Source organism: Cyrtonyx montezumae, unplaced genomic scaffold (assembly GCF_038088225.1).
Source record: "Cyrtonyx montezumae isolate F1298 unplaced genomic scaffold, pur_monq_1.0 scaffold_23, whole genome shotgun sequence".
NCBI lineage: Eukaryota > Metazoa > Chordata > Aves > Galliformes > Odontophoridae > Cyrtonyx > Cyrtonyx montezumae.
The window spans coordinates 10,257,967-10,270,960 of NW_027071970.1; the positions used below are offsets into that span (position 1 = coordinate 10,257,967).

General features: G+C 44.9%; 1 protein-coding gene across 4 annotated transcripts in view; it reads left to right on the forward strand.

Annotated features, from left to right (window-relative positions):
• PITPNM2 (phosphatidylinositol transfer protein membrane associated 2) overlaps positions 1-12,994 on the forward strand; it is a 108,419-nt gene that overhangs the window by 76,583 nt on the left and 18,842 nt on the right. For all 4 annotated transcript variants that reach the window (XM_065739158.1, XM_065739159.1, XM_065739160.1 and 1 more), the window contains exons 8-14: positions 828-923; positions 4,143-4,247; positions 5,139-5,209; positions 7,535-7,779; positions 8,259-8,448; positions 9,464-9,583; positions 9,853-10,064. In XM_065739158.1, coding sequence (XP_065595230.1) covers positions 828-923; positions 4,143-4,247; positions 5,139-5,209; positions 7,535-7,779; positions 8,259-8,448; positions 9,464-9,583; positions 9,853-10,064 — 1,039 coding nt within the window. The remainder of the gene's footprint in view (positions 1-827; positions 924-4,142; positions 4,248-5,138; positions 5,210-7,534; positions 7,780-8,258; positions 8,449-9,463; positions 9,584-9,852; positions 10,065-12,994) is intronic.

A 12,994-nucleotide genomic window follows, 5' to 3' on the forward strand; every position in this document is an offset into this window, starting at 1 on the left:
ACATGCAAGAGGAAACTGAAAGGAGAAAAACCCTGTAACTAATTCTTTCTGTGGTTCCCTTCATTGGGCTGCGTTTCTGTGATGAGTTCAGGCTGCATCACTGCTGAAATATACCTGAAAAAATAGTGCTGTAATGTAATTGCATACAGTGTAGGGAACTCTAGAGGGGAAAGAGAAGGGGAGCGGGTAGGTGTGAGGAAAAGGAGGGTGAAAAGGGACAGGGACTGAGAGGGCTGATGGGTTTTCTTCTCGCTGCAGCAGGACAGCTGCTCCAACAGCTCCCCTCTGAAGTAGTTGGATAGCATGTTGTTTAAATCATTCAAGTTTAAAGTTTAAATAGATCTCTAATCCAATTTGTGTGGAAGCAATTTCCTTCCAGAAAACAGATCATTTCTATCCAGGCTGCTCTGCTTAGCTACCCACCCAAAAGTTAGCAAAGCAGAGGCATGGCTTGTGTGCTGATTAGAGGCACGAAGAAAGCTTCCAATCAGCCTGCTTCCTTCCTAATTGCAAACTTTAAAACCCAGCTGATTTTGCACGTCCTACTAACAATTATAAATAGCTGCCATTCAAAATAGCATAAGAGTGATACAAACAGCTTGCTTTAATGTAGCATCTTGCTGGCAGGTTATAACAACAGTAAACAAACAGGATCCGTGAAGTGGTACACTGACATCACGCCAGCATCATCAGGGTTTTGTGTTTTTAATATTGCAGCAGTGCATTTTTGCAGAGAAAACACGACTCTTCCTCCAGCAGAGATCATGTTGGGAACCCTCTGTCTTGTCCAAGTAGCATTTTGCATAAGGCTTTTCTGCTTCTTCCAGCAAGTCCCTCACGCCATAGTATCTCGGAGTGGAGGATGCAGAGCATTGCCAGGGATTCAGATGACAGCTCAGATGATGAATTCTTTGATGCACATGGTATGTGGAACCTTAATCACCTTTGTTCGTTACCTGAAGTGGTGGGATAAGAGGGCAGAAAGCACGAGCTGTGGGGAGTGAGCAGGGAAGGAAGGAAGACTTCATTGCTTTGTTTCAAGTCTGTTCCTTTCTAACCAAGCTGTCTGCAGTGTTAGTGCAGCTTCTTCGAGCTTCCCAGCACTACCCAGCAGACTCTTCTATTTAACACAGCAGCATTTCAGATTCAGTGTGATCTATCTGACGTGATCTTGAGCAGTCTTAACCTTTTGGAGCCTGTATTTCATTTGGTGCAAACGTGTGGGTAAAATTCAGCAATGCTTACTGGTCTGTGGGTGTGTCTTAATGATTCTGATTCAGTAAGACTGATGTTGCAATCATTTTTTAATCAGTAAAAGATATGATTAATTGTTCTGTCTGGGCCTGAAGAGACTGAAGTTTGCCTTTATTAACTCCTTATCCTCCTGTTCCTGGAAATAAATGAACGCAACAAGGTAATTCATGTGCCAACATTAATCAGTGTTGATTCCAGAATTTCCAAAGTAATTCTGACTGCTTGCATTTGGTGAAAGCTTTGGTGTTATTTCTTTTTCTCTCTATACGAAGAAGCTTTGTGCCACTGCGTTCATTTTATACGTTGTACTTAATATGTATGTGAGCCTGAGAGGCTCTGTCTCTGCCGACAACAGATGGAGTCCTCTCAGCTTGTAATGCTAATCTAAGTTACATGTGCAGTGTGTGCTGATGGAGTTGGTGACCTTTCTCTGAGTTGGAGTTGTGAGAAGATCACACCCCAGTTTTGAAAAGCAGAATTTCAGTGATGTTCAGCTAAACTTCAGTCTCAAAAACCTGATAGTATCTCACACCAGAGGAGTTCCCACGTCAGGGATTTCTGCATGCATCCCAAATGCTGGGATAGATTGTGGCCAGGATGCCTGCGAGTCAAGGTGCTGAATTCATCTTGTTTGGAAAGAGAAAGGCGAACTTGAAGTGTCTCAATTTGTTAACTTATGTAGCACCTACAAAAACTATGAAGGGGATTTATTATAGCAATATACATAACAAGGAAAGAGGAGTGAGTCATTGAAATGGCATCACTGCTATCCACCCCCTTTTTTTTTTTTTCTTTTTAATTACTCAGTGATAAAATGGAGATAGATTGAGATAGATGTTTGGGATCCAGGCCCACGGGGAATCCCAGGAGTGTTCCTAAGGTGCCTGGCAGGGAGAAGTAACACCAGCAGCAGTGGGGAAAGCTCATCCTGCTGGGAGATGTGGGGTGGGTGCTGTGGGAAGTGGAACTGATCAGGGTGCGAGTCAGCACCCAGCAGAGATCCTCAGCAGTGCTTCCCATGGCCACACACATTCCCTCCCTGTGCAGTGGGTGTACCCTGAGCTCGGGGAGGTTTCTTGTCTTGGGCTTCCCACTCATCCTCATTCACTGATTCTGGTTAAAGTGGTGACAAGTGCAGTAATATCTGATTTCTATCCTGTAATAAATGCTAATAACAGGAGTAATATCCCTTTCAGTGATCACTTAGGCAGCAATAAGGGCTGCAATTAAACCTCTCAAGGAAATAAGTTTAATATTAAGCTTAAGTTGCTGAAGGAGCTTTGAGTGCAATCTTCTTAATTCTCTGCCAGCACACGTTCTGCACACGCATCCTTCCCCTTGCTGGGAACAGGTACTCCATGCTCCCTTGTGCAGGGCACTGGGGATTTACTCAGTTTTTTCCATGGCTGAAAAAGGAAATGGCATGCCAGTATGAAGTTTCCAGGTTGCTGCTTTTTTGTGGTCAATGTGTAAATAGAAACTCCTAAAAATAATTGGTCTTTGGTCATTGCCCGGCTCTGTGCTTAGACCTGAGATACCAGCCCAGATATGCTGAAAAGAATAATAAATGTCATAATCTTTTTGTTCCTGATCCTAGGATTCTTCTAGCTGATTATTTTCTTAGTGACTGCACAGCACCAAGAAAGGGAGAACCCTCGTCTGGGACTCTAAAGATTTTAGATCAAGACGTCTGTAATTGCTGCTGTTATTACTATGTTTATATCTCTTTATTAAATTTATGAGACCAAAATTTTCAGGAAAGGAATATTAAGCACAGAGCAATAAATAAGTTAGAAACCAATTAACCTCTGTAACAGTAAAGGATACATCCCTAACAGAGGAGTAAAAAAAAAAGAGAGAGAAGGGACCAGCAACTCCTAAGAAAAGCACTGCTGTAAGCCTTCAGTTGCTGCTGTTCACTGTGGGTTCAGGCACAGCCTTAGGGCTCTGCTCCTGGTGAAGCACTGAGTGTGGGGGCTGTGGGGTGCTCTGCAAGGGGACTCTCACTGCTGTCTGCTGAGGCATTGCATGCACATGCCATGAAGCACAACCTGCTGTCCCTGTCACCTTCCTGGCAGCCCTCTGGCCCCACACCTCCTGCTGAGAGCTCATTCGGAGCCCTGCTAACCTTCCTGGATGCTGCTGGGGAGTGTTTTTTAGGCACTGTCCTTCATATACCTCTTCCTTTTCATTACGTTTCTAGGAACTTAGTGTTTGGGGGACCTTTCTTCTTTACCAGTTGTAGCTGAAATTAGCCAAGGAAGAAGCTCTTGAGGTCAGAGGGAAATGGCAGACACAGAGGCAATGTGGTCGGTCTCCTAAGGAAATCAGGCCAAAGATAGCCCAAGGAGTTCACGTTTCCTTTGTTACTTCTGCCTTTTTAGGTACTTGGTTCTTGTAACAATAGTGATCCTTATCACTCCTTCCCCCAAAGACCTCACTTGGCTTTCACATAACTCAGGGAGGATCCCAGCAGCAAATGTTGCTTTGTCCTCTCCTCTGCTGGAACCTGCTGGCTGCTCTAGCATCACCAAGCAGCCATGCAGGGTCATGCCAAGCAGAAAGTATGGCAGGAAAAATGTCTTAACTTCCTACTTCAAATGGTTGTTCTCAGAATCTGTGTTGGTTTTTTTTTTTTTCCACACCTTATGGTTTTTGTTTGGCAACAAAACCTTTTAGCTGCATGTTTTTAACTTTCTCAAAATAGGCTTTTTTTTTTCCTACATAACAAAAGCTGATGAAGTGTTGTGTTTTATTATGACTTAAACCATGAGGATGGTTTCAAGGTTACCTATAGCTATGGGGTCTTTTGATTAAAATGCTCTTCTGTGATCTTGTCTGTGTACATAATTGTATGTGTGTGACTCAAAAAAATCTGTTTTTTAAAGAGGACTTGTCTGACAATGAGGAAATGTTCCCGAAAGAAATAACCAAATGGAGTTCCAATGATCTGATGGATAAAATTGAAACCCCTGAATGTGATGATGTCCAGGGTAATTTTTTTTTATTTATTATTTTTATTTCAGTCCAAACTGCATGTGATATTTCACAGTCTTTCCAGGTCACTTTCACAGCCCCATTCTGAAGAATGCAAAACTTGATACCTTCATCTCATGAATGGAGAAGCTGAGATGGAGCATAGGAATGACTGCCCAGTGTTGCCTGGTGGGAGATGGGATAAGGAAGCTCTTGATTCTCTTCATTTCCCGTGTTGGTTGGGTTCCTTCGTGTGACAGCCAGGACTCATTCACCTAATGATGAAACATTCCAGCTCTGTCTTCAATTACTTCAATTTCTCCTGGCTTTTCTTTTCAGTTGCTCCATCCTTTGTTCTTATCTGTACCCACCTCAATTAATTATTTTTTTTCAATCTTTTTTTCTGCTCAACTTTACCAAACTTTGGAAGGAGGTGGACTCCTCATCTAACTTAATTCATGTAGCAACATGGTGGAAGATGACACTTAGGCTTTATGTTACAGCATTGTCTGTGTAGACACAGACATGAGAGCACCTCAGATCTCTGCTCCCCCAGCATAGTTGCAGTGGTTCCTTTTACTTTCCCACTCATTAATCATTTCTGAGAATTGTGCAGAGGTTTCCCACTGTTGCAATGCCTGATGCAGTAAGGGTGCTTGAGTTCCTGTAGAGGTTGCTGGTGTCCTCAAGTGCTTAACTGAGGTTATGAGAAATTGCTGGAATATAAGTGACCTGGCATTGCCCAGGCTTCTCAGCTCAAAGGATGGGGGGGGGAGGGCAATTTGTTGAAATAATTAAGGCAATCTGAGGCAAAAGGCTGAGAGGCATTGGCACAGTCTGCCTCTGTGAAAGAGTGCCTTTGCCAAAGCGTCATGCAGTGCTGACATTTTAAACCTCTGTGCTTGCAGGTGACTTGTACCATGAGACATCAGCAGAGTACCACGTTGGCTCCAGTGTGGAGAGGCTCAGCATCATTGAAGTAAGCACTTTGGATTCTTATAACAAGATCCCTTGTTGCTGGAAAGTCTCTGCGTGGGGTAAACGGGGCAAACTGCTCTCTTCTCTGCGAGTGGTGTCTTGTCTTTGTGTATCTTTTGAAGCCACACTGCTATGCTGTATACTCCCTGGCTAGGCTTAAGGGATTATTTCACCTGTCTTTTGAGCATCAGATAGAAAAATTTCTGTCGTTTGCAGGCAGTGTCAGGTATCCAGCTGGAAAAAAACACCGATCCTGTGGGGATAACAGCTGCCTGAGGCATTGCTGGTAGAGCTGCCCTGATAATGCCAAGTGAGCTAGTGGGAACAGGAGCACAGTGTAACTGCAGGCTGCAATAGTCCCACTGACACAGCTGTGCTGCAGCCCACTCATTTGAGCTGCTCAGGGCCTTGTTTGGAAACCAGTTATAGCACAGCCTGTATCAGAGCTCTGAATAAAATAACAAATGATTACCCCCCCTGGTTTTCCAGCCTTGGAGTATTCAGGTTTGTGTAAGTCAGCACCCTACTGAGATGACTCTTAGAGTCATCCTGCCCCCCCAGCCACTGCCTGCCTGTGCTGCACAGCTGATGTGGCTGCTGCTTACAGAGTCCCTCGTTATGGGCAGTTAAAGACTTGCTGCAGAGACTGAGAGCTCGAGGACTATGGGGAAGGAGAGTGTGGGGCTGGAGATGGAGTGGTTCTAGCCACCTCAAGGTAAGCCATCTGCAGCTCAAAGCCCTAAGATTTCATGCAGAGGCTGAATCAGTTCAGAGGAGTTGCTGTCTTCTTCAGATAGTCTCAAGTCTTTCTCATTTCAGGCTTTATTTTAGGAAAGAAAGAAACTTGAAAGTGAGATGAAAATGCCTTTTACTTGTAGTTGTTCACAAACAGTCCACTGAAACAATTGGAAATTTCTAGCCACCGTGGCAGGGATTTCCAGCTTAAAAGCCTCCCTCAACAAAAGCTAGCCCAAGATTTCAGTTGTCTTACATGAATCCAGACCTTACAGGAAAGTTCTAAACAGCCACCACCACCCCTAAAATAATCAGCAGCTGCTTGTTCCCCACTTCCTTTAAGAGCAGAGGTTAATGAACTGGAAGGGAACGGTGCCTCCAAATGACTGATAAACCTCCGGATGACCTGAGCTTGGTGACTCATGTTGTTCTCCAAATGAGCACTTAAAACATTTGTCTGAAAGCAGTGCTCAGAGAGGTCCTCTGATGCCTCCAGCCAGGGAAAAGTTCACCTTGCAAGCACTGTAAACTGGAATTGGAGGAAGTTTAAAGAGCAGACGTTAATATAATGTAATGGTGCTAAATAATTAAAGGCTGTTCTTGTGCAGGAGGTCTGGAAAATCTTTATTACAGACTTGGATGTGAATTTTAATGCTTCTGGTGGGCTGCGTATTAACACATGCTTTAACGTTCTCTGGTAAAAATGCAAGCTAGCTGTTAGGTTGCTAATGTGTGCCTGTGCATGCTTCCCTCCCACCAGTGTGTTTGTCAGGGGCTCAATCACTGCTCAGAAGGCAGCAGGGTGACTAAGGATGTTAAAATGAGAAAAAATTGCCAAATGGAAAATCCTGCTGCCCCCTCCTCCCCTCTCCCCACCCACTCCCAGTGTCTTCTGCACTGCCTCAGCAGGGAGTTGCCTTCCCCTGGAGAAGGAGACAGGATGCTCTCAGGTTGCCTCTGCTTGCTAGTTCATGGGGTAAGGCACAGGTGAAAGGATCAGTACCTGCTTCTGCATGGGTCAGAGGTTTTGGGTTATGGGGATTTGAGTCTGCAAGGGAGCTGTTAACCCAGAGAGCCTTCATAGAGGAGAGATAACCAAAAATAGTTTGTGCTCCATTGTGTTATAACATGTAACCAACACAAACGGATGTTCTTGGATCTGCTTTTAGGGGATCAAGGTCAGATGTAGAGCTGTTCTGGTGGGAAACTTAGCAATAACCCTTTCTGGAGTTCAAACTGCAACCCGTCTTTTAAGGCAAGGAATTTATTTGACATCACAGGCAAATGACCTGGATGGCCACTATAAAAACCCGTGGTGTGTCTGTGTGGCAGCTGCACAGCCATTTGTTGGCCAGCCCTTTGACTATAGGGATCTTTTTTACAGGGGAGTTTTTTCTCTTCAGTTCCTCTTTGCCAACAGCACAAGCAAATCTGAAGTCTTAAGCTTATTTAACCTAGTGCGTGTATTATAGGTACCATGCATGAGCTTTGGGGAAAAAAGGTGATGAAATTTCCTTAAAATCTTTGTGGGAGACATATAATTTCTTTGCAGAATCAACCTTTCTACTTTGCTCTGTTCATTCCCACCTAGGATGAATCAGTGCAGCCATTAATGCAGCCAAGTAAAATCCATGTCCTCCTCTTAGTACTCCATGGAGGGAACATCCTAGACTCGGGAAGTGGTGATCAGAGCTCTAAGCAAGGGGATGTCAACACCATCACGACTGTCTTTGACACAGTGATGAGGGTACACTACCCAGCTGCTCTTGGACACATTGCCATCAGGCTAGTCCCTTGCCCAGCCATCTGCTCCGAAGCCTTTTCACTGGTGTCCAGGTAAGGTGATGCTGCTTTTTTTCAGACGTGTAAGATTTCATGCTTGCTTTTGGTTTTTGTTTTGCTGTGGCATTCATGAAGTGTTCTGTACATTGAAAGTTCCAACCACGCTTCAAGAGTGCTCTTATTAATATATTAGAGAAGCATTCAATCTCGATTTCATACTTAGCTGCAGTGAACACAGGAATCATGCAGCAGGACTTCTGTGATTGATTTACTCTAATTAATCCAATAAATACTAAGGCTTTAGTTCCTTGTCTCAGGGTTGTTCTATCTATGTAAGGCTGTTGTCCTTGAAGATTTACGTTTGATGGGAGGGAAAGATTTATTAAATTTCTTATGCATTCACATTGGAGTAAATGACTGTTCTGTCTTGAGGCTTTATTTTTTTTAACAATCCTCACTACTGACTGTACTGCCCCTGAACTGTTTTCCCCACTCTGCATCTTAGTATTTCCAATCTCTCTTGCCCTGTCCAGCCTCAGCCCATATAGTTATGATGAAGGCTGCCTGTCCAACAGCCAGGATCACATTCCCCTTGCTGCCCTCCCTCTGCTAGCAACATCATCACCTCAGTACCAAGAAGCAGTAGCCACGGTGATTGTCAGAGCCAACCAGGCCTACAGCGAGTTCATCAGATCCCAGGAGGGCACGTCATTCAATGGCCAGGTGAGCCAGCAGCTGTTCATAGCCACAGCAAAAGGAAGAGCAAGTGAAGCAATTTCCTTCTCAAGCTCCTTCCATTAATCTTTCAGGAAGGATGGAAACACAGAAGAGTTGAGCTGCAATAAGAAAGTGTGCTTCCATCTCTTTCTGAAAGAGAGATTATTGCTTGCGCTCTGTCTTGAGCCTTTGGGATTCAAAGCAAAGTCAGAGCTTGTGTAGAGAAATGAAGCTACAAAGCTGTGAAGATAATCAGTTTCAGTGTGACACACCTTTCTAAATCAAGAATTTTCCTGTTGTTACTACATTACTCCCATTGCAAACCAAGGATGTTTGAGTGTTCTGCTTTTTAATAGGACCTTCAGCAGCTCTCGTTGGAGTTGCCTGTCACAAATATGGGTTTCTTTTTTGAGATGGCACAAGTCCTGTGTCCTGTAAAATACTATCACTGACCACTCTGTGAGCGAAGTGACTCTCTAGCCCAAGTGAAATTTGAACCATTGAATAGGCTGTGCACATCAATGCAGTAGGATTTATCCACCCTGGGCTTGTTTTCAGCCCCAGGGTCCCTGAAAGCCTCCTTCTGCTCAGGGGTCTCAGTGCTGTGTTGTGCCTACCTGCTGCATGCTCTTGGAGGCAGGACAGCATTGTCTCCTGACAGCACCAGCAGGGAACACAGAAGCACAGTGAAGCTTGCCCGAGGTAGTGTGGACAGCTGGTGAGGAGGGATTCAATCTTGCCTTTTTTTATTTTTGACCCTGGACTTAGGGCCAATGATGGTCTCTGTGTTGCTTTCACCTTGCTCTGGTTGGCATGGGATGGGAACAGGCAGAGCCTGTTAGCTAGCAAGAGTCTGCAGGGTGTGAGTGGATGATCTCTGACAAAATAGTCTTACTGATAGAAGCACTGGTTATCCTGTTACAGCAGCTTTTCCAAGTATAATCCAGGACTCCTTTTAACTGTCATCTCTGAACTGAAGTCAAAGAGCTCTTCCCTGCCCCGCCTCTGTTGCCTTTTTCAGGTCTGCTTGGTTGGAGACTGTGTTGGAGGAATTCTGGGATTCGATGCCTTATGCTACAGCAATCAAACTGTGTCTGAGAGCCAAAACAGCAGTCGAAGAGGGAGTGTTGTGAGTGTCCAGGTAATGCTGGCTCCCTTTGTCTGCTGGGAGTGGGTCTGCTGGCCACAGCCCCTGGTTTTAGTGAGCATCTTTGCACAGAGCAGCAAAGTCTGTCTTTATAATTGATGGCCAGCAGGTGTGTCTTAGTGTGTGTGTATCCTAGGACTTGGTGGGCTTTGTTCTGAATGAGATCTTGATGTAGATGGGTTTAGGAGGATGGAAGGAGGAGGGTATAATAATGTGGATGATTCAGTTGTCAGAGTGGTAAGTCTAAGTATTTCAAATCCCAGGATACCGACCTGCTGTCTCCTGGAATAGCAGTGAACAACAGCTATTGCTCCAGTGGCTCTAATCTGGAAGCCAGCAGGCACCTCAGCAGGAGCAACATTGACATTCCCCGTACCAACGGAGAGGATCCAAAGAAGCAGCTGCCACGAAAGAGGAGTGATTCGTCAACCTACGAACTGGACACGATAAAGCAGCATCAAGCCTTCCTTTCAAGGTAAAGATTCCTAAGGAACAAAGCCAGCAGTGTTCTGGAGCAGAGGTAATGCACCTGCAAAACTCAAATGTTGCTTTGTCATCCTGTGTCAAGGAAGATGGAGGAAAGAGATGAGTATAGATTTCATTGAGTATGTTGCATACCCAACACCTAACAGCACCTTTACTCAGCAGTGAGAATCCAGCTGCTCTGCTGCATCACTCTGACAATGGAGCAGCTCTTTATCCTGTTCTGACAGCCCAAGCAGTCAGGTAACTGCTTTTTTCTGGGCTGCAATGGCAGCATGAAGGTCATACAGCAAATACATTAACAGTGTGAGTGAAGAGAGTGAAGCAGAATTTTAGGAGTCTGGTGTTGTTTTAATTTCAAAGCATCTCCAGAAGTTGACCTCTTGTTGGGACAGATGGGCATGAGTGGAGTGCCCTTTACTTTTAGCCTATTTCAAATGTGAGATTGAACTGCAGTGCCCTTTCTTGTCACAGGAGCACGTTTCTGCTGCTGGGACAGTCAGATGCTTTGGATAAGTCATCCTGAGCCTTCACTGGTTGGTTGGTTCAGGGTGCAGCCCTCACTCATGTGTGGTTTGGTCCATCTCTGCTGTCCCGTGTGACTACTTGGCAAAGTCACCCATGCTATTACATGAAGCAGGGGCAGGGAATTGGATTTTGTTCTCTGCCAGAGCTGCTCCCCTGTTCCTGGGTTGTATTTCAGATTTGTTATTCGCTATCAAAGCTCTCAGTATCACATTGCAATGCTTCTTCAAATGGGCTTTCACAAACAGATCCGTTAACATAACTGATAAAATTTTCAGAGTGGTCTTTCCATTGCTGCTGATCATTTGGGGGTTACTTCTGAAAGCCAGGAGCCTTTTTTTGTCTGAATCATTTCCCTCAGCCTGTGGAACTGGACAGCCCATACCTCTGTCTCCTAAGGGACCAGAGGAACTGCATCATACTCTTAATCCCTCTTCCCTCCACATCCCCAGCACTGGAGAGTAACGTCTGCCCGAGCAGACACCATTATCTGCATTGTGACTGTGTCCAGTGCTGTTCTTTTGCCCTCTGCTGAGCTGAAATCTTGTCCCACTCTTCTGCTTCCCCTTAGTTACTTGCAGCTGTTCCTCCAGCACAGGAGCTCGTGTTGTTCTGCCATGTCAGGGACCCATTTGCAGAAGATTCATAGGAGCACAGAGTTTCTGTATTCAAAAAAGATAACTGCATGTACAAAAGACAAAACAGAACAGTAAGCTTCTCAGCTATTCCCAGCAGGTTAATAAAAGATGATCAGTCTGTTGTTCATACCTTATTGAAACAGCCTCCTGTGTTACAGGAGTCATGCAGAAATGTGCTTTCTCTTCGATGTTCTTGACCTTAGGAGCAGGAGCTGAGCAAGGGAAAGTGGGTTGGCATCTTGATGCATTTTGCATTAGTTTAGCAGAGGCAGTGAGCCTGGGATGGTGCAATGCCATCTGTCTTTTCAGATAGCTTTGTCCCAGTCTTTCTTGCTCCATCTCTTAAGGAGTGTGCCTGCTCCCATTGGAATGCATTTGAGAGGAGCCTGGAAAGGGCTGTCAGTGTTTAGTGTGTGCTGATGGATTAGGGCACATTTACTTCTTTTGGGTTCCTGTATCTTTTAAAATCAACCTTTAAACTTTGGGTCAAAAATGAGCCTCTCCCAAAGCTCAGTAACAAGATTCATTCAGGAAAAATGCATGAGCTCCATTTGCATCTCTCCCCCTCTGATCCTGGGCATGGGGGCTCACCCCTTCCCCTTGGCAGGGCATCATACCAGCCCAGCCATTGGCTCAGTGCCCCCTCTGTCACTAAATAATGATCTTCCCCTCTGAAAAACCAAGCTCTGATGTGGCTGTGTGCAGGAGACTGGCAGGGCAGAGCCAAGTTTTCCTAATGGGTGCAGCATTCTGGCAGCCTGGCATAAGGGGGCCTTTCTCTCTGTGCCTATTGCAGGTTTCAACTTGTGCCAAAGACACTAATTTTTTATTCACATATCAGACCAACTCGCTTCTCTGGGATAATGCCCAGCAAGCCAGAGCAGCATCTGGAGATTACAATCACACATTTATTTTTAAATTCAGTCCTTCTGCACAACTACATTATTTCTAGCTGTGCTGTACTTGTATTATTGTAAATGAGTTGATTTGCTTCTGAAATTCATAAGCTCTTGTTTAATTAATGCACACAGTACATCTGCTGCTTTTTAAAGGGAGAACAGGGCACTGTATGTTGCTCGGAGCATGACGGATTCAGAGTTTCCCTTGGCTCTCATTTCTTTTGATTGCAGAAGAAGACTATCAAGATTCCAGTAAAATGAGAGGAGCTGTCCAAATTGCTTAGCAGCATGACTGTTCTCATTCTCTTCCATTCCCCACAAAGAGATGCCATGGGAAGATGAGTGTATACGCAAACAGCCTTGTACCTGCCCTGCTGTAACACGTCTGCCATCAGATCCTTTCTCTTGTGTGCCTGTTTGAATCAAGCTGCTGCTGCCCTGTCCTCAGCAGAGCTGAACTTATTCTAAATAACTTTATATTCCTTACATGCAGCAAACTTAATGTGTTGCAGTCTTGACAGCTAAAATAACTGTAGCTTTGCTGAAGGTGGCTTGTTTTTAAATCTGTTGGAGCATCGCACACCCCAGCAGTGTGATCTCAGGGAGGCTTGTTCACATCACAGGAATGGGAACATACTCATTTTAGCTGTCACTGCTGTAACCTCCTGTTCCTCTCGCTTTTGACATCACTGTTTTGACTTTGTGATCTCTGTAAGTAAGCTGGTTATTTCCCTGTGGATGGTAACCAGGAGAATAGCACTGTGAATGCACCTGCAGAGAATACACAGCAGTGGGGCACAAGGAGAAGGTATTGAGCACCCTTTGGGAGTGACACCCAGCAGAGATGTTGTCCTTGGGGT